This window comes from Moschus berezovskii, chromosome 12 (assembly GCF_049115385.1).
Source record: "Moschus berezovskii isolate FMDL1 chromosome 12, NW_MosBer_1.0, whole genome shotgun sequence".
Lineage (NCBI taxonomy): Eukaryota > Metazoa > Chordata > Mammalia > Artiodactyla > Moschidae > Moschus > Moschus berezovskii.
This window is the reverse complement of record NC_142471.1, coordinates 87720547-87742287: the sequence shown is the minus strand read 5'-3', so window position 1 is coordinate 87742287 and position 21741 is coordinate 87720547. Positions and strand designations below refer to the sequence as shown.

The window sequence follows — 21741 nt, the reverse complement described above, 5'->3', positions numbered from 1 at the left end:
CCTCTGGACCTGGTCCTACCTGGGTGGGCCTCCTGGGTCCGTGCCTCTGGGCGCCTCCTCCGGCTTCCTTTCTGCTCTCTGACTGTTCCCAGGTGGCTGTACGGATCCTGGACTTCGCGCCGAAGAAGTCTTCTGGGCCACAAGAAAGAGAAATTGGAAAGGAAGTCAAGTAGGAATCTTTGAAAACACAGAGATTGTATCAATAGGTCACTGATCACAACATTGAAGAGCCAGGGGTGTGTCTGTTTGTTTGCTGTTTTGCTTTACTGTCCATCTGAGCACTGACTGCTAGGCGCTGAGCGAGGCTTTGGAGGCACATGGTGAGCAAAGCCCTACTCTCACCTAATGGAGGAGAAACACAGCAAACCAGCGATTTGAGCTGAGCAGGCCGACTGCTTCAGTAAAAAAACATACTGGGGACACCCATCACACTTTGGGGGCCATCTGCTTCCTGGAGAAAGTGGGATATTGAATCTGAGATCTTAGTGCATCTTGTTTGTGGTCTCACCACAATGAAAACACACTTCCTGCCCCTGCCCCATGGTTTGCACACCAGAATTCAGCTGGAAACCTGAAAAAAATACTGAAGGGAGAAAAGGAGGAGGAACACTGGGGCCACTCACTGAGGTCTCGACCATTCTGAGTTGGTCATCATTTCTTAAATGGCACAATAAGCTTGTCTGCTGTTCAGACGATTTTTCAAACCAAAATGCAAACATTGAAAGCACAGTCAAAACGTCAAATCATAGGACAGAAAGAGATGAGATGTTTTAAAAACTCAATTTAAATGATGCTCATTTAAGTCTGATACAAATATAAGAAATGGGGGAAAGGACTTCGAGGAATCCCCAGCAGTATTCCTCAAAGCAGTGGTTGTCTTCTTTTTTTAAAACAACTTTTTATGTATTTATTTTGGCTTTTGGTTGCACTGAGAGGCTTGTGGGATCTTACTTCCCCGGAGAACTGAATCCATGTCTCCTGCAGTGGGAATTGAGCCCATATCTCCTGCAGGGGAAGCACTGAGTTTTAACCACCAGACCACCAGGAAGTCCCCAGTGGTTATCTTTTGTCTTCGCAGCAGGGTTCCTGACCCTCCGCTCCCTGAAACAACACACACACTTTTCTTTGGGGCCAGATCTGTCTTCTTCTAAAGAACTGCTCTTCTGTCCGTCTGTCCCTAAGGTTCTCATGGAAACGTCAATCCTAGTGCCCCTCACCCCTGCCCATCTGGATATGCACAAGACTCGTGTTAAGGCAGGTCCTTCCCCAGGACTCCCCATAGAAGCAGAGGGATGGTAAACTGGTCGCTGGCTGCGTGAGAATATGAATGCAAGAGTTACTGGCAGTCTGTCTCTGGCCATTGTGGAGGAAGGCAGCCTGCAGCAAGAATACAGACTCAGCTGGTAGAGAAAAGCCAAGATGAAATGTTTCCCCATCTGGTCTATTTCACTGAGTGGCTGGCTGTTTGTATTCATCCCATTGTGTCCAGAGGTAAAGTATAAAAGATGCTTCAGCTCTCAGGAGCTCAGACTTTCCAGTGCTAAATAGGAATACTACAATTCGAAAAATCTTCATTCACTCTTGCTGAGACGGAATGAAGGGAAAGAACACAACAATAATAGCAGCACCTGTTTATTGACCATTTACTAAGTGTCAGGCACTGGCCAGTAGCTTTGCTTTCGGTCTTCACCGCAACCTTATGAGGAAGATGCTATGTATGTCATGGGGATTTTCTTTTTTTGGTTATTTTAAAAATTTAATGGTAAATCTCATATATGGTAAATCTGACATACATATACTATCACTAGATAGCTAGTGGGAAGGTGCTGCATAGCACAGGGAGCTCAGCTCGGTGCTCTGGGATGACCCCAGGGAGTGAGGCGGGGGTGGGAAGGAGGCTCAAGAGGGGTCGCAAAGAGTCGGACACGACTGGGCGACTGAACAACAAGAACAAATATATCCAGAGCTGACTCATGCTGCTGTGCAGCAGAAACCAGCACAACACTGTGAAGCAACCATACCCAAGTAAAAATGGAAAATTAACAGTAAACCTTCTTATGGGCTTATTTTTTATTTATCATCCCGTTACTCAAATTTCTACATGAAGCCACTCCAGCCAAAAATTTAAAGTATTTTGAGCTGTGTTATCAGCACTCGTGCTGCCGTCTTAGAACAGGGGTCTTAAGAGGTTATGTGTCTGGCCAAGATCACACAGCAGGGGACTCTGGTGGACCTGATCCTCTCTGATTCCAAAGGCAGGGAGGGGCATCTCAGTGGAGGTGGCAAGCTGGCGTTGACTCCTCACCTAAGAGGTGAGCTGTGGACCCAGGCTGGCTTGACCTCCATGCTGGCTGGCCCGTTCCCTGTATGAGCGCCCTGCTCTGTCCTGTGGACCTCAGTCTTCTGATCTGTGAGTCCTGAACGGGGATCACTCTCTAGAGCAGTACCAACACAATACAAACTTCCAGTCACAGTGAATTCCAACTCCAGAGTGTCCCTGCCTCTTCTGAAGAAGGCTGTTTATACCATCTTACTACCTTCGGGTGACTGCTTTACAGTTTTTACTATGATGACTCCAGAATCATAATACAGAGTGAGTGACATTTTCATATCAAGGTCCTGAATTTTTAAAACTCTAACCCAATTCCTGCTTGTCTAACTGTCATACAGGTCTCAGCTCCAAATACCTTCTGCAGCCAGGCTTCCCTTTCAATCACCACATTATCTGCAAATAATTGAACAGATAAATCTCCTGCTCTCTATTCCATGATCAAGGGTAATTTAAGTAATTCTGGAAAGACACTGATGTGTCTAGCAGCTCAGACAGATGCACACAACAGATGGGATCAGGAGGCAGAGCTCTCCCCAGAGGTGGGGAGGGGACCACGTGCTGAATTTCCTCCGGCAAAGGCAACATGACAAGGCCTCGGATTGTCTTCAGAGAAGAAAACAGGGTAGACCTTTATCACTTTTCAGCCCCACCTGTCCTCCCCAGTTCAGTTCAGTCGCTCAGTCGTGTCCGACTCTTTGCGACCCCATGAATCACAGCACGCCAGGCCTCCCCGTCCTCCTAATAGAAAGCGAATCTGTAAGAACAGCAGTTCTCTCCACCGAAGACAGGCCTGGATGGAGTCAAAATAAAGGCAGTTGTACTACCTACGGGGACAGCACACTGCACTGGGCAGTTATTTCACATCCTCTGATTCTTACAGAATCCCTGTGCGCTAAGCAGGCAGGTAAAATGCTGTATTCCACTTCTCAGAAACAGAAGGTTAAGGAACTTTTGCCAGGTCTCCTGCCTTGAAGTCCAATACTCTTTCCACAATAATAACACCCAATGCCTACATGGCACATATTTTTTGGTATAATAATAATAGCAGACATTATCATGAACACTTTCTACGTGCCACATACAAGTCTCCACTGATTTTCAGGCTTGCTTTACATCACTTCTCTTTTTCAAAAGACCTGTACATGTTTTCCCGAAACGCACGTTTTGCAACTACTTAGGTCCACAGGCCTAGACTCCTCCATAGAAGCCACCACAATGAGAAGCGCATGCGCAGTAACAAAGATTAGCCCCGCCCCTCCCTCGCAAACCCCCGCAATTAGAGAAGGCCCGAGTGAAGCAATGAAGACCCCACAGCAAACAAAAACAAATAAATAAACAATTTAAAAAAAAGAAATCCCAAGAGGATTTTCGCTTTTATTGAAAAGGCACAAAGCAAAAATACCTTTCAGCATTTCTTTTGCAGCAAAGGTGGTAGAGAGACAGCCTGAACGCCCAGCAGCAGCAAGAGCGGCCCCGCCAAGCTCCTTCCCTGGGAGCCACCCTCAACATCCCAGCATCGCATCGCCATATCTCTGAACTATGTCTGTGAGCACCTGGGCTTTATCCAGTTTATTTTGTGCATCTATCAGCAAGAGATGTCAGAAGGTAATCACTTCTTTGCTTTAAGCCATATCAGCTTACAAAAGCTTTCCTAGGAATGCTCTACATTCAGAAGGCAGACAACCGAGGTAGCCTGTGCTATTTTTTTTAAAGTGCGTAACATATTTGAACTCATCCAGTTCTTACAACAACCCTATTTTACCGCTAGGATAACTTAGCACAGAGAGGTTATGCCACTTGCCGCAAATCACACGGTTTGGAAGCGGTGAAGCCAGGACTTTGACTCAGATGGTTTAGCGCCCTTGACGCCCTGCCTCGTGCTGCCTCATCGGGCAGTGGAAATAGTTGCCTATGACTCCCATCATCCTCCTGCCATGCTCCAAAGAACTAAAACAAACCACTGGACATCTATAAACACTGTGGTACAGAGGCCTGGAGTCAATGCCCAGAATAGTCACCTGGCACAGAGAGGCATTCCAGAAATACTTGTTGAATGTATGAAAAAGAGATCATTCCTGTTTAGTCTGCTAGCCACCTCTGCAAACCGAGGGGCACACACTCGGTCTGTGGAGCTCTCGCCTCTGCCTCACTTCCCGCAGTGCCTTTGAGCTCTTCCCTCTCCCCACCCCCACCGCTCCCCATCCAGTCTCCCCATCCTAGCAACAGTACTAAGCCCTGTTGCTTACAGGAATCCTAGGGGTCTGTTGTGTCAACAGGCGTCACTACAAAACAGGATACGTTTCTAAAGTTACTCCTTACACTTCCAAATAGCAGGCTGGGGAAAAAAAAAAAAAAACTGGCAACACTCCACATGACAAACAGACTTGTCAGGTTGCTTCTTCAAATCTTTCCTTTGCTGCCATTGCTTGAGTAAACAAACAGCCTTTCTTTGGCTCAGGAATACTCCGGAGCTCTGGGTTTATTTAAAAGCGGTCTTCAAACAGTCACAACTTTCCAGTCCTGAAAAATACACTTTACCCAAAGCTAAAGTGCTTCCCCACTAAAAAAGAAAAATTCCCCTGACCTTACCTCTTAAATGTGCTCCACCTCTCTAGACCACGGCTTACTGGTCATGCCAATAAAGAGGTTTAATTAACACGGTTAGATCATGACCAGGGTGTCTTGCCAAGTCGCCCACTCTTGGAATGAGCTTCTGGGGAGCAGTGTGACTGCAGGTGAATGCTGGGAAGTAGACCAAAGGTCATCCCCATGGCATTAGGAATCGGATTTCAGAAACAACTGCCAGGCTGCCAAATATGGAGGGGGAACACATGTTCTGCGCTAGGGCCGGTGGGCCGCCCATCTTCCCTGTCAAGCGAGGGCAGAGGCTTAGACCAGTTCTGCTAGATCATCCCAACCATTTCTTCACCTCCCTTGCTCCCCTTGCAGGCACTCTGTCAGGCCAAGAAGAGGGAGGCCCCCAGGTGGAATTTTCAGTTCAGTTCAGTTCAGTCGCTCAGTTGTGTCCGACTCTCCGCGACCCCATGAATCACAGCACGCCAGGCCTCCCTGTCCATCACCAACTCCCGGAGTTCACTCAAACTCATGTCCACAGAGTCGGTGATGCCATCCAGCCATCTCATTCTCCGTCGTCCCCTTCTCCTCCCGCCCCCAACCTTTCCCAGCATCAGAGTCTTTTCCAGTGAGTCAACTCGTCGCATGAGGTGGCCAAAGTATTGCACCTTCAGCTTTAGCATCAGTCCCTCCAATGAACATCCAGGTGGAATTTTAGGCTTCCCCAAATGGAACGCTTTCTCATGAAACTTGTGACATGGTAGGATAAATGAACGAGCTTTGGAGTCAGAGAGAGCTGGGTTTGAACCCTCACTCTACCCTGAGAAGGTGGAGAAAAGAAGAGAATTGAGTTTGTGTGGGAGTTGGGTGATTCCGTCTCATGTTCAGGAAGGGCTGAGTCTAGACTTCAGGTTGATACAGAAGATTTTAAAAGATAAGGCGTGGACTTCCCTGGTGGTCCAGTGGTTAAGAAGCCGCCTGTCAATGCAGGGATATGGGTTCGATCCCTGGTCCTGGAAGATTCCACAGGCTGCGGGGCAAATAAGCCCACAGGTCCCAACTACTGACGCCCACATGCCCTGGAACCTGGGCTTCGCAAGAGAAGCCCACACAGAAAGAAGCCCCCGCACCACAAGAACAAACAGAGAGGACCCTCCGCTTGCCGCAACTAGAGAGAAATCTGTGTGCAACAATGAAGACCTGGTGCAGCCATAAATAAATATATTTTTAAAAGACAGATGTATTATAAAGACACACATATGTACTTTAAAAGACACGGTGTAAGAGACTAACTTTAGGGGAAGTTGAGGGAAAGAGTAAGGGAATCCTCTCTATTCTCTTTGTAATTTTTCTATAAATCTGAAAATATTTCCCAATGAAATGTTTAATTAGAATAAAAGAGTCATGGTTCCTACCCTCATGGAACTTACAGTTTAGTGAATGAACGAGAGATGACATTCAATGAATAATATCTGTCTTCCCTTCCTCAAAAGTGGTAAGAATTACCCCTCAAAGGACCCAGGAACCTCAAAGATGCCAGAGTTCACAAGTTCTGACATCTGGAGTCTGAGGGGAGAAGAAAACCTTTGGGACTGCAAAAAACTGCTCAATATTAACGTCTTGTCTGTGCTTAATATTTTAGTATCAATGTGATTTAAAGAGAGATACATAAGGTCAGACAACCCAAGTCATTTCACCCCAGTCCCTGACCTGCCTGCCCCAAGTGTGACAAGAGAACTTTGTCAATACGGCAAAAAAATTTAAAAAAGAAAAAAAAAAACTGTCCAAATGGAGCAGAGTTCCTTTATTCAGAATTGCGGTTGTCAGATGGACTGTAACGTCCTGTGATTTTTTTTACATGATTGCACTTGAAATACAGACATAAATCTTATTTTTTGCTCCTCTAGAATTTCTTTAGTTCATCTATTCATTTTCATGCTAAAGTAGCATGATGCTTGATTCAAGAATAAGGGTGAAACTGCTGGTGGGAATGTAAATTGATACAGCTACTGTGGAGAACAGTATGGAGATTCCTTTAAAAACTAGGAATAAAACTACCACATGACCCAGCATTCAAAACACTAAGATCATGGCATTCGGTCCCATTACTTCATGGCGAATAGATGGGGAAACAGTGGAAACAGTGACAGACTTTATTTTCTTGGGCTCCAAAATCACTGCAGATGTTGACTGCAGCCATGAAATTAAAAGATGCTTGCTCCTTGGAAAGAAAGCCATGACAAACCTAGATGATATATTAAAAAGCAGAGATATTACTTTGCCGACTAAGATATGTATAATCAAAGCTACGGTTTTTCCAGTAGTCGTGTATGGATGTGAGAGTTGGACCATATAGAGGGATGAGCGCCAAAGAACTGATGCTTTTGAACTGCGGTGCTGGAGAAGACTCTTGGACTGCAAGGAGATCCAACCAGTCCATCCTAAGGGAAATCAACCCTGAATATTCATTGGAAGGACTGATGTTGAAACTCCAATACTTTGGCCACCTGATTTGAAGAACTGACTCACTGGAAAAGACCCTGATTTGGGGATAGACTGAAGGCAGGAGGAGAAGGGGACAACAGAGGATGAGATAGTTGCATCGGATCACCGACTCGATGGACATGAGTTTGAGTGAACTCCAGGAGTTGGTGATGGACAGGGAGGCCTGCCGTGCTGCAGTCCATGGTGTCGAAAAGAGTCAGACACAACTGAGCGACTGAACTGAACTGATGACCGAGCAGTCCTACTACTGGACATGTACCCTGAGGAAACGTAACTGAAAAAGACACGTGCACCCCATGTTCACTGCAGCACTGTTTATATTAGCTAGGACATGGAAGCAGCCTAGATGACCATCGACAGATGAATGAATAAAGTTGTGGTACACATGTACAATGGAATATTATTCAGCCATGAAAAGGAACACATTTGAGTCAGTTCTAAAGAGGTGGATGAACCTAGAGCCTATTACACAGAGTGAAGTAAGTTAGAAAGAGAAAAACAACTATTCTATATTAACTCATACATATGGAATCTAGACAGATGGTACTGATGAACCTAAATGCAGGGCAGCAACAGAAATGCAGACATAGTGAACGGATGTGAACGCAGTGGAGGAAGGAGAGGATGGGATGAATTGAGAAAATAGCATTGAAACATATACATCACCATATATGTCAAATAGATAGCCAGTGGGAATTCACTGTAGGACACATGGAGCTCAAATCTGGTGCTCTGTGATAATGTAGAGGGGTGGGATGGGGTGGGAGGTGGGAGGGAGGTTCAAAAGGGAGAGGACATATGTATCCCTATGGCTGATTCATGTTGCTGTATGCCAGAAACCAATGCAATATTGTAAAGCAATTATCCTCCAATTACCTTCTCCAGGGGATCTTCCCAACCCAGGGATCGAACCCAGGTCTCCCACATTGCAGGTGGATTCTTTACCAGCTGAGCCACAAGGGAAGCCCCCAATTAAATTTAAATAAATCTTAAAAAGAGTAAGGGTTCAAGAAAGCAACTATATTCCAATAAAAGAAAAAAGAACAAGGGTGCAGGAAGCCAGGTGCCGTGGTTCAAAGCCAAACTATAGTGTATATTTAGCCGTAAGTCTTCTCTGCCTCTAATATCATATCTGGAAAAGAGGGATCATATTTACAGGGTTGTTTCGAAGGTTAAATAAAATAATATGTGTGAAGCACTAGGTACAAGGCTAGATCACAGTAGACACTCATATATGTTAGTTATAATTATAAAGAAGAAACTGATTCAGGAACTCATTAACTAGGAGCCCCAGTGCCTTTCTCAGCTTGGAGTTAGAACAGTTAATCCTATTCTTCAGAAGCGGCATCCGGCCAAACCTGGAGCCATGCAGTTCACAAACTTTAATAATTACTCCAGCAAAAATTAGCACTAACCCTCTGGGCTGGGCCATCAGACGTCATACTAAACAAACTCTCTCCACTGTTACCAGCGTTGCTTTCATGCTGTTTAATTGTCTTTGTTCAATTTATTTCTCATTAAGCACACTTAAATCATCCCAGGTGCCCACTTACTGTCAGTAGACTATTCTGCCAATGCCATCATAATGCTGAGTGCCCTGGGTTCCTCTGGAAATAGAGACTCCCTCCAAGCTGACCTTGGGATCCCAGGCATTTGTAGATTTAAACAACATATGCACATACTTGTGTGCCTGTGTGCGTGCTCATTCACTAAGTCATGCCCGATTTTTTGCAACCCCAGGGACAGTAGCCCGCCAGGCTCCTCTGTCCACGGGATTTCCCAGGCAAGAATACTGGAGTGGGTTGCCATTTCCTCTCCAAGGGATCTTTCTGAACCAGAGGTCGAACCCTCATCTCCTGCCCTGGCAAGCAGATCCTTTACCATCTGAGCCACCAGGGAAGCCCATGCAGATTCTTAGCGGCCATTTACCTAGAAGCAAAATAATAATCACACAGTGCCTGAGCCACAGCTGACCTCAGCCTGTGGAAGCACGCCCTGGGGTGCCTCGCATAGCACAGATTCTCTTGTCCTCCTGATCCTCTGCTCCGTGGATGTCAGAGAATCTGAAGCCACAATGCTGAGGTCGTTTTCAGGAATGAACCTCAGACCCAGCTGCTTCATGAGCCCTGAGCCATGAACCAGAAAGACCTTCCCCAGTGAGGTCTGGGCAGGGGAGGCCTGCGCAGTGACTTGCCCTCAACCCTCCTTATCCCGCTGGTTTCCTGCTCATCCTCCAGCTCCCCCAGAGAGTCTTCCGGATACCCAGGGCCAGCTCAGGTCTCCTTGCACCCTCCTCTTGCTTCACAGCATTGACCACAGTTTCTATAGTTGAAAATCCTTTCAAACTACAGAAACATCCAGACGATGGAACTGCTTCAAAAGAGCATTTTTAAAGATCATATATTTTTAAGTCAAGCCATAATATTAATAAAAATAATAATAGGATTGACTGTCTTTTTTTCCTCCCCATGCTGTCAGACCCATAAACCGGTCCCATGACAGCCCCAAGGCCAAGAGAAAGTTCAGAGGTGGTAAAGCAGGGTGGAATGAGTGTCGCCCGTCTGCCCTGGAATCCATGTGCTCAGAGCTCAGGTGTCTCTGCAGGGCTCCCTAGAACCCAACACTCAGGAAAGAACACTGAATCACTGTCATGCCCGCTTTCAGGTGTTGGGGCTGTGGGCTGACACGGCCCTTATTTCGCGATAAATCCGTCTGTGAGAGTCCTGATGCATGAAACCCCAGGAAGGGCTATTGGATGGAAGCTACCCTCATTACCTACCACCTCCACCTCTGTTCCAAAGAGGACACACCAGTTAGGACCCTGAGACTAACTGGTGCATCGGTCAGCAGCTCAGACTCAGGCCGCTCAGCTGCCCCTGGCTCAGTGTTAGTCACTCTCGTGACCTCCCACTGCACTGTACCCTCCTGCCCCCAAGCCAGTCCCCTCCACAGCCTTGGCTGGACATACGGCTTTCTTCTCATCCCCAGCCAACCCGTCTGATGCCCACAGGAAGGCGAGTCAGCAGCAAGGAAAGGCCGATGAGTCACAGCTGTGCACTTCAGTAGCTGTGGTTGCTCTGGGCTTCCTGGGAGCAGTCCGCCTGCCAGGAGGCCTCCGTGATCAGTCAGTGGAGGGAAGGCGCGGGAGTAACAAGCAGGAGTCAGCATGCAGGAACAGGCATCCAGGAGGGTCTGAGTCTCCTCTAAGGTCAGAAGGCCTCAGTCACTAAGGAACCTTCAATAAATGGATGGAGTAGGTCCAGTCTGCGTGTGTGAATTTATCCACCAGTGACTCCTCTTCCCTTGGGAATACAGACAGGAAACCAAGGCCACATGACTAAATTTCAGAGTTTGAAGAGTGTTTGTGCTGATGAAGGAAGAAATAACTGTGCTCTTTGGCAGATTCCAGATATAGGACAATTGTGATGTTATTAAACTTGACTTCTTAAGATAAAACGGTGAATAATTAATTTGACACAGCAGCTGCTTCCAAAAAATGCCAGCAGCAAAAAATCATTAGGCCAATTTGCTGGCCTACTGCCAAGAAACTATGAAGAGAGGTCCTACCATGGCTCGCACCCGGCTTCCCTCAGTGACTACGTGAAGGCCCAGTCTCCCCAGGTACCTGTTCTCGCCCAGCTTCCATGCTTGGTTACCTCCTGCCTCCTCTGACCTCATCTCCACCCCCGCCACATGCACCCCTTTCTCTGCACCCTTATCAGCCATCCCAGCCCTATCTGCTTGTGTCCTCTCTCCCCTAGACCACAGAGGTGGAAACGTCTCTCCTCTAAGTCCGCTTCTGCTCAAGCCCCATTCCCTCTCAAACATTCAAGGTGAGCCTTCTTTCCGTTGACCTCTCTCATCCATCCTCCACTGATCCCTGTCTCTCAACAGGTACAGAATCCACCTGCAATGCAAGAGACACAGGAGACTCGGGTTTCACCCCTGGGTCAGGAAGATCCCCTGGAGGAGGAAATGGAAACCCACTCCATTATTCTTGCCTGGAGAATCCCATGGACAGAGGTCCAGTCGGATGGATTTAAATACCTGTGCTGATGACTGGAATATACATCTCAGGCCCCATTTCTTATGTATCCAAATGCCCACTAGATCTCTTCACTGTAGCTCCCAATAGGCATTCAGATTTTATGCCAAACCAGAACCTTTGATTTTCTCCCTTCTCCCTAAAACTTCCTCTCCTCCCATCCTCCCCATCTGAGGAAATGACATTCCCCTCTACCCAAAGGCTCAGGCCCAACACCTAGGGCTCCTTCTCGGTTCTGCTCTTTCCCCCACCCCTCTAGGTTCGATCCCTCATTAAGCATTTCTCTCTGCCTTCAAAATACATCCCCAACCCAGACATCCTCTTCCCTGATACCTCATTCCAGGCCATAGTCTTTATCTTTTTGACCTCGAGATAGCCTCTTAACCAATGTCCCTTCACTACTCTTGCCTTCTGCCCCCTGAAGACCAAGCCCAACATAGCAACCACAACTTTCTTTTTAAAATCTCCAATCAGGAACTTCCCTGGCGGTCCACGGCAGGGGGCCTGAGTTCAATCCCGGGTCAGGGAACGCGATCCCACACGCTGCAAGTAAGAGTTTGCATGCCACAACTAAGACCCCTCAGGGCAGCCAAATAAATAAATTTTTGAAAATTAAAAAAATATATATCTAATCAGTTCAAGTCATTCCCCCTCTGAAAATTCTCGGGAGCAGTTTCTCAGAGTAATCTGGGAAGCTGGGATTCTGGGCTAGTCCTAAATTTGGCTCAAATAAAACTCTTTTCTTATTATTATTTTCATCAACAGCAGACTTCTGGAAGCCACCCTTGGTGGGTGGAGCTACTCTTTCCTTAAGGCAAGGAACACAGCACAGGGGTAACTAACACGCTCCCCTCTGGGCGTGGGGATGTCATAGCAGGCTACATTTTATCGCCTCACACTGACCACACCCATAAGCACACACCTACCTTGACACTGTCTCCAGGAAAAGTCTCCCTGAAAGGGAGACAAAGCCCCCAATTTGCCTTCCTTCCCAGTGGATGGCAAACACTTCAGGAAGAGTTCAAACTAGGGGACTCAGCCAGCTGCATGATGCACACCCACACTGAGGGCGCTTGGGAAAGCAATATTCCTTAGGACATATCAGCTTTGCCCACTGGTGGCAAAGGGCGGCCACTACCCCATACTCAGCCTCCGTCCAGCATAAAGGAAATCAAAGCAGAAATTTTTGGACAGGTAAGTATTGGCAGTTCCATTACCTTGAGAACATAAGCCATATTCAGCATCTCACAGCATAGCAATCGAGCCAGATCTTGGGTGTTGTTTAATTGCTAGGTCATATCCAACTCTTCGCGACCCCATGGACGGTAGCCCGCGAGGCTCCTCTGTCCAAGCTATTTCCCAGGCAAGAATACTGGAGTGGGTTGCCATTTCCTCCTCCAGGGGATCTTCCTGACCCAGGGATCGAACCCATGTCTCCTGCATTGGCAGGCAGGTTCTTTACCACTGAGCCACCAGGGAAGCCCAGATGTTTGACAGACACACCAAAATGTTAGTTTTAAAAATCCAAACATATATTGTAGACTTCTACTGGGTTTTATCACTTATCTGTGGTGGGTAGGAGGAGGCAATGGGAGAAGGAAGAGGAGGAGAAAAACTAAAAATGCAAACAAACACAGCATGCCAAAAGTCTGCAACCAATTAGAGGTTAGGAAGGGGTCTGACAGCAAATCATACAGAGCACGTTTCTCAGTACCTGCAGAGGCTCAGGGTTTGGAGGCCACAGGATGACGTTATTCAAGCCAGAGTCCTCTTGCTGAAAGCAAAGTGTCTTGCTGTTAGGATGGGCCACAGTGAATGGTAAGCCTCCCAAGAACCACAGAGAGACCCTAACTTGCTGGAGGTGCTCCCACCTTGCCCACCGCTACCCAGGGGAAGTTAGACAACAGAAGGAGGAGCTGCGGCCCGAGGGTGTTTGAAGGAGGCAAGGACCAGGCAGGACTAGGAAGACCCATCTCTCATCCATTGCACTGGGGATGCTGCTGGTCCTCAACGCCTGGTCCTTAATTTGTGAAGAGAGGTTCCCCCGGACCTGCATTTTTCCCTTCAGGAGTTCACTTGTAAGCAGAATGCAGGCACTTCCAAGTGCATCTTCACAGAGAAAAAGTTTCTGAGAGGGAGGACTGGGAGCAAGGGTGTGGAGGCAGAGGAACTAGTTTGGAGGTGTTTGCAGTCACCCAGTTATGAGGATAGACGGTTGTGATGATGGGAATGGAGAGGAAGAAGGGTGTCAGAAAGCAGGGCTTCTAACACGTACTATATGGATGTATGATATTCATGGTATGTATGTATACACACATGTATGTATGGTGTACGCATACATGATGTACACATATATACATGTGTGTGTATGATGTATATCCATGTGTATTCTAACACATGAATCTATGCTACATTTTTTGTCTTTTGAGAAAGTGCTCTAAGCTACACTGATGGGACTGTCATTGCCCTGGAGCCACCTTTCCCCACCAGGCATGGGGACATGACTCAGGCTGTCCCACATTCCATGACACAGCGATTGATCCCAGCCAGAGGGCATGTGACAGATCAGGGCCCATCAGATTCCTTAGAGAGAGCTGATCAGAGGCTGGACCATTAGCTGGAAGAAGCGTGGAGCTGCCTATAGGGCTGGGGGCACCTCCCTGAGGACTAGGGCATCAGACAGGAAAGCAGAGCAAAAGCCAGAGAGGAGAGATCTCCAGAGACATCTTTTGAACCCCAGAGACTACTGCAGCTAGACCCTCTCCGAGGACTTCTCAGATCTTTAGGACAGATGAGCCCCTTCTCTGCGTGTGGCCGCTGGAGATGGGCTTCTGCCTCTCACAACCAAAAACAGTCCTGATTAAACAGAAATTTGGAAAACTAAACATCCAGTCCACTAATCAATCAATCAATCATAGGGTGATGTATTAAAGGCAGAGAATGGGAACGTGTGGAGTTAAAGGTGACTCCTAGGTTTCTATCTTGAATGGTAGGATAGGTCATGGTACCCAAGAGAGAGAATACAGAGGGGAGGATCAGGGAAGGAAGCCAAGCTCAGATTTGAAGAGCTCGGGGTGACTGTGAGTCATCCACGCAGAGACATCCAGGAGATGGTGGAAAGATGGGACTGGAGCTTTGGCATGGGGGACCCTGAGCTCTGAAGCTAAATGTACTTGTGCTTAATTTCCATTTGCTTCTCCCAGGAAGGCAAGCCTTTGATCCTAGAGTCCTAAAGGCAACCCATAATGCTCCATTGGGTCATCCTTGGCTGAGGCTGGAAATATGAAAAATTGTAGTGCCAGAAAAACATCTCCTGTCTGCTCCAGGAAGGCGGGCCATGGGGAGGGAGCCTGGGGTTGGGAGCTGGCAGGAGATGAGGAGTGTGGGTGAGAGTCTTTAAACCGCTGAGCATTTTTACCCCTAATCAATAATAATCTAAGACACTAAAATAGTCACTGCTTGCAGGAATATAGTGAGATGGACCCTCACATCCTGTTGTGAGACATATAAATTGTCATCACTTTTCTAGAAAGCGCTTTGTATAGAGATACAGCTATAGGTATAACTATTAATATATAGCAAGAACCTTTCAAAAATACCCTCCATTTGCTCCACCAGTTCCATTTCTATGTATCGATTTGAAATAAACCAGCCTTCAGCTCTGGGCAGTGGGGTTTAGTATAGGTAATGGAGAGAAAATGTAAGCTACCTTAACTCTGTCTATACTCAGGTAGAAATTCTTCTCAGCTTAGGGAAGATACCAAAAGCACTATCTATAAAAAGAAAAACTGATCTATTGTACCTCCTAAAAGCTTCTCTGTAAAAGAACTTGGTAAGAGGATGAAAAGACAAGCTACCAATGGGAGAAAATATCTGCAAACCACAATTTGAAAAAAGGTCAGTATCTACACATTATAAAAATTCTCAAAACTCCACAGTAAGAAAAATCCAGTTAGAAAATGGGCAAAAGACAGATATTTCACCAAAGTGAATAAACAGATGGTAATAAGCATGTAAAAGACGTTCAATATCATCCGTCATCAGGGAAATGCAAATTAAAAGCATAATGAGGTATCACAAGAGACACATCAGAATGTCAACACCAAACAGTGACAATACCAATTGATGGCCAGAATGCAGAGAAACTGGCCCGCTCAGACACTGCTGGTGGGAACGTAAAGTGATTCAGGGATTCTAGCAGATGGTTTGGTGGTTCCTTATAAAACTACACATGCAATTACCACATGACCAAGCAGCTGCACTCTTGGGCTTTATGTCCAAGAAATGAAAACTTATGTTCACCAAAAAAATCCTGTCTACAAACGTCCATAACAGCTTTCTTTGTAGTAGCCCCAAACTGGAAACAACCCAGATGTCCTTCACTAAATGATGGTTCAACGAACAGTAGCAGGGAATGCTACCCAGCAGTAAAAAAGAATGAACTATTGACATACACAACAATCTGGATGAATCTCCAGGAAATCATGCTGAGTGAAAAAAGCCAATTCCAGAAGGTCACCTACTGTGTGATTCCTCTTATGTAACATGGTATAACATTCTCTAGCTCATCTCTATAGAGATAGAGAACAAATTAGAAATTGCCAGGGGTTAGGAATAGAGCCCCAAGGGAGGTGGGTGTGGCTCTAAGGGCAACAAAAGAAATTCTGCCTCTGGAAATATTCAGTATCTAGATGGTGGCAATGTCAGTGTCTGGCTTGTGAGTCTGTACTCTAGTTTTGTAAAATATTGCCCTTGGGGTAAACTAGGTAAAGGGTACCGGGGATCTCTCTGTATTACTTCTTTTTAAACAAAATTTTTTTAAAGATTTTTTTTTTTTGACGTGAACTCTTTTTTTTAAAGTCGTTATTGAATTTGTCACAATGTTGTTTCTGCTTTCTGTTTTGGTTTTTTGGTCACCAGGCATGTGGGATCTTGGCTCCCCAACCAAGGATCAAACCTGTACCCCCGGCACTGGAAGGCGGAGTCTTAACCACTGGACCACCAGGGAAGTACCTCTCTGTATTATATCTTATGACATCATGTCAATCCACCACCCTCTCAACAACAAAAAAGTTTAAGTTTAAAAACTGCAAGATTTTTAGGAAAAAACACAGGTTTCTGCCTTCTCTTGAAGGCACAGGAAGGTCTTGTAACACTGGGCCCACATTTCCACTTGGCAACCTCTGCTGGAGTTGATGGCTCTTTTAGACAATGGAACAGAAGCCCCTGTTTGCTACAGTCCCCACCTCTCCCTATTGCCCCCCTCCAGCCATTTAACACCATCACTGTTTCTTCTCTGCCCCTAAAAATTGAAGTTGGCCACCTTTTCATTTATTTTTTTAGGGACTTCTCTGGTGATCCAGTGCCTGAGACTCTGTGCTCCCAATTCAGGGGGTCTGGGTTCAATTCCTGTTCCAGGAACTAAATCCCACTAGGAGTTAACATGCCCAACTAAGAGTTGGCATGTCACAACTAAAGATCCTGTGCACCACAAGTGGGACCCAGCACAGCCAAGTAAGTAAATAAATATTATCTTTTTACATCTTTTTTTTTTTTTTAGCTGCACTGTACACTGCTTAAAGGGATCTCAGTTCCCAGACCAGGGACTGAACCCAGGCCACAGAACCCAAGCCAGATTCAACAGGAAACTCCCAACCTTTTATTTTGATGATTCCTGTCTTCCTGCTTGAGAAAACATAGTAGGGAAGAAAAAAAGCTAAGGGAAAATGAATTGCCCAAGGGTGATTTTAGGTCCAGTTTTCTCATTCTAAAAACTCTGTACATTAATCCAAGATTTTCATTGTGTGTCAGATCAATGGGAAAGTGTTTCCCTAATTTTGTTCACCAGGGCATTGAATTACAATTCTCAAACTTAAGATAAAATCTGTATTTATTTTAATATCCCAATATTATGCACAATTAAGCAAAGTCTATTGGCCACCTCATGCGAAGAGCTGACTCACTGGAAAAGACTCTGATGCTGGGAGCGACTGGGGGCAGGAGGAGAAGGGGACGACAGAGAATGAGATGCCTGGATGGCATCACCGACCTGATGGACATGAGTTTGAGTGAACTCTGGGAGTTGGTGATGGACAGGGAGGCCTGGCGTGCTGTGATTCATGGAGTCACAAAGAGTTGGACATGACTGAGCGACTGAACTGAACTGAACCAATTCCTCAATTTTGAAAACTATTACCTAACATGGAAATGATAGTTCATCATATTTAATCTGCTCAACATTGATAGATTTTAAAACTACTTTTTCCAGACCTTAAGTTGTTTTTTTTTTGTTTTGTTTTTCTGCGGCGGGGGGCTGGGGAGGCTGTTGTAGGGGAGTGTGGAAATGATTTTAACCTCTAATATATCCATGTAGGTTAGTGGATGGGGGAGGGGCAAAATCCAGTGGGGAAAATCGTGCCAAAGTCTCCTATGTCAGTTTTAAAAGCATAGAATAAGAAGTAAAACTAGTTTTTATATAATTTATAAAATCAGAGCTAGACTTACTACAAAGGGCTTCCCTAGTAGTTCAGATGGTATAGAACCTGCCCGAAGTACGGGAGACCCAGGTTCCACGCTTGGGTCGGGAAGATCCCCTGGAGAAGGAAATGGCAACCCACTCCAGCATTCTCGCCTACAGAATCCAATGGACAGAGGAGCCTGGGGGGGCTACAGTCCATGGGGTTGCAAAGAATCCGACATGATGGAGCTGACTGAGTGACTAACATACACTTAATACGAAACTTCTGAAAATGGAACGAAAAACACCTACAGGAATACAGAGAGGAGAGGAGATGCTGAAAACGTCAGCCAGTGTCACTCAAGAGCCCCGTGCAGGTCAAGGGGAAGCCCCGTGACACCCACCTGGTTGCCTGAGGAGCTGTTCTCGTTGCCCATGACGACTCAGGGTGCTCAGCGTCCCTCCGGATTTGATTAGTGCTGACTGGAAGAAATGAAAGGGTATGTACATCTGTAAAACTGAAGAAGGTCTGGGGCTTTTTCCGCCTACTCATCTCCCCGAACTTAAAACCCAGATGATGGGGAGTGTTTATCTCTAGAGTCACATCATGGAAAGCTGTATTTGAAGGGTTTTCCTTTGCGAAATGCCACCCAGCCGTCTTTCCCAGTACAGGCTGGTGTTTAACTCCCACCCACGGTTGGCAGACACTTCTGAAAGACGAGTTTGTTACAGAGCCTCTGACTTAACGCCAATGTACACATATACAGATATATACAAATAGAGTGACAAAAGGGGCTGGTTTGCCAAGCAGAGCATGAGGCATGCCGCTGTCAGAATGTTTTCTGTTTCCAATTGTGTTCGGTTTGGAAATCTAGAGCATGGCTGGGGTCCCACCGTCGGGGACAGCAGAGCTGGGTGTCTAACATTAGCAGGCGTGAAATCCACTGCTCCTCAGGAACATGTGGTTTTGATATTTTTTACTCTAAACACTTGTTTCAGCAAATCAGCTTCACTTCTGCACATATTTCTCTGAAGGCAGCGTGGCTTTCTCGCTGAGGAAAATGGGTTGTTGCAGCCAGACAGTGAATAAATAATCATGTAAGGCGGCTTGCTGCCCGGACACCCAGAGTCACTGCATCGGGCTCACTTGATGACACTGCTTATTAATCATCGTCGTAATGAAGGTGCTTCCCACACAGCCCACGGAGAAACCCAGGATGTCTGCTGACATCACGCAACAGAGTTCCAGCTCTGAGACCCCATAACAGAAGCAGGAATGGGGCTATTTGTTCACTTTTCCAGGTGGAGAAACCAAGTTACAGAAAGCTTTTAAAATTACAGACTTTTCAATACATGCACCCCTATGTTCATAGCAGCACTATTCACAATAGCCAAGCCACGGAAGCAACCTAAGTGTCCGCTGACAGAGGAATGGATAAGAAGATGTGGTACTTTATACACGATGGAATACTACTCAATCATAAAAAAGGATAAAGCAACGCCATTGGCAGCAATATGACTACTAGGTAAGCTTTTATACATAGAACAGATATATTGCACAGAGACCTATATTCAATATCCTATGATAAACCATAATTGAAAGTAATATTCTAAAAGAGAATGTGTATATGTATGTATTGGCTTCCCTGGTGGCTCAGTGGTAAAAAATCTGCCTGCCAATGCAGGCGATGTGGGTTTGATCCCTGGGTTGGGAAGATCCCCTGGAGAAGAAAATGGCAACCCATTCCAATATTCTTGCCTTGGAAATCCCATGGACAGAAGAGCCTAGCAGGCTACAGTCCATGGGGTGCAAAAGAGTTAGACACAATTTAGCGACTAAACAACAAGGCAATGGCAAGCCACTCCAGTACTCTTGCCTAGAAAATCCCATGGATGGAGGAGCCTGGTAGGCTGCAGTCCGTGGGGTCGCTAAGGGTCGGACATGACTGACCGACTTCACTTTCACTTTTTACTTTCACACATTGGAGAAGGAAATGACAACCCACTCCAGTGTTCTTGCCTGGAGAATCCCAGGGAAGGGGGAGCCTGGTGGGCTTCCGTCTATGGGGTCACACAGAGTCGGACACGACTAAAGTGACTTAGCAGCAGCAACAGCAACAACAACATATATATATATGTGTGTGTGCATGTGTGTGTGTGTAACTGAATCACTTGGCTATGCAGCAGTAACTAACACAACACTGTATTTTTTTAATAAAATAAATGTCTTTTTAAAAAATTTTGTTTTTATTTTTGGCTGCACCATGTGGCATGCAGGATCCTACTTCCCCAACCAGTGATCAAACATTGGAAGCACCAAGTCTCAAATCACTGGACTGCCCAGGGAAGCCCCACCATATCACTGATTTCAATCACCTATACTTCAATAAATAAATAAATTACAGACTTTTGGAGCTGGAGCCTTAGAGCTCACCAATTTAATCCAGTGGGAAAACAGGCTGCAGAGAAGGCCAGGCATTTGCCAAAGACCCAGCTGGAGAAACCAAAGCTGGAAACAGACCCCAGTCCCCTTCCTTCTGATTCAAGATTTCTTCCATGGCAGGATGGCTGTCATCATAGCATTTCCTCAGAAAACTTCAGCAATGGACTTACTCAAAACAAAACGTGTCCGTCGATTTGCTTAGCCATTCAACCCAACATTGAGCGAGTAGCTACCACATACTATGTGTAATTAACAGTACCAGGAAAATAAAATATAAATTTTTAAACAAGTCCAGTTAGAAAGCCCCCAAGAGAATGGATACATGTATATGCATGGCTGAGTCCCTCTGCTGTCCACCTGAAACTATCACAACATTGTTCACTGGCTATACTCCAACATAAAAAGTTTTTCAAAAAATTAAATAAAATGCCCTGAACTGAACAGAGAAAATTATGAGTAGCATCACTGTAATGATCAACTCTCTCCCTCCTAACTCTTGAATCAAAAAGTTGCAATTGCTCAATCCTTTTTTGCCATTTGCTGTTCATAAGATGGACCAAAAAAAGGAAGCATATGCTCACTTATAGAATGTAAAATGTTCATTTATTTAAAATCAATCACTTCAGTTTATCTTTTCTATTCATTTTCAAAATGATGCCTCGTTAGGAAACAATGGTGAGTGTTAAAAATCACTGTGCCCTTCTCCATTAAAATAACTTCCTTGTACCTGCCAGGTTGAACCACACACAGCTGGAATTATACATGATTCGATGCAACATTAATTTTTCAAACTCATTCACCAAATAAAATTCAATCAATTTTCTTAAAAATCAGAACATCTAAATTAGGTTTTCACTTTTTAAATTTTTTATTGGAGTACAACTGCTTTACAATGTTGTGTGAGTTTCTACCCTACAGCAAAGTGAATCAGCTGGACATATTCATCTATCTCTTCCTTTTTAGATTTCTTTCCCGTGTCACCAAGAGGATTGTGTAGCGTTCCCTGTGCTATACAGTCGGTTCTCATTACTTATCTATGAACTAGACTTTTTAAACTAGCTTTTAAAACAGCCTCTGGCTCAGTGTAAATTTCAAAACCTCCTGGAAGGAAGCCTGACTGTGTCTGGAAGTCTCTCCCAGTGACCTGTAGAACTGCCCCGCGTTGGGCTTCCCCAAGACCAGGGGGGCAAGTACCACTCTGCCACCTACTTACGGTCGGGGATAGTCTGCTGACTCTGGAGGCCGAGGCCCACGGAAGGTCTGTGTGTCAGCAACTGGACTTTCTCTTCCTCCATTCAGAAGCGGGCGAGGTCTAAGCAAAGGCGCTGACCCACCTCAAGCCGTCGGGCAAGCAGCCCAAACAGTCTCCACCCACGACGCTGACA

At 45.8% G+C, this 21741-nt stretch overlaps 1 protein-coding gene across 17 annotated transcripts in view; it reads right to left on the bottom strand.

The window, feature by feature from the left end:
- The window catches only part of TACC2 (transforming acidic coiled-coil containing protein 2), a 232095-nt gene that overhangs the window by 188499 nt on the left and 21855 nt on the right, over positions 1 to 21741 (bottom strand). For 10 of the 17 annotated variants that reach the window (XM_088842389.1, XM_088842399.1, XM_055424489.2 and 7 more), the window contains 3 exons: positions 18318 to 18396; positions 13171 to 13230; positions 20 to 132 (listed from right to left, as the gene is read on the bottom strand). In XM_088842389.1, the coding sequence (XP_088698515.1) occupies positions 20 to 132; positions 13171 to 13230; positions 18318 to 18350 (206 nt within the window). In that variant the 5' untranslated portion in view covers positions 18351 to 18396. Of the gene's footprint in view, positions 1 to 19; positions 133 to 13170; positions 13231 to 18317; positions 18397 to 21569; positions 21735 to 21741 lie in introns of those variants that run through there. The other 7 variants (XM_088842396.1, XM_088842397.1, XM_088842391.1 and 4 more) reach the window with 6 other exon arrangements.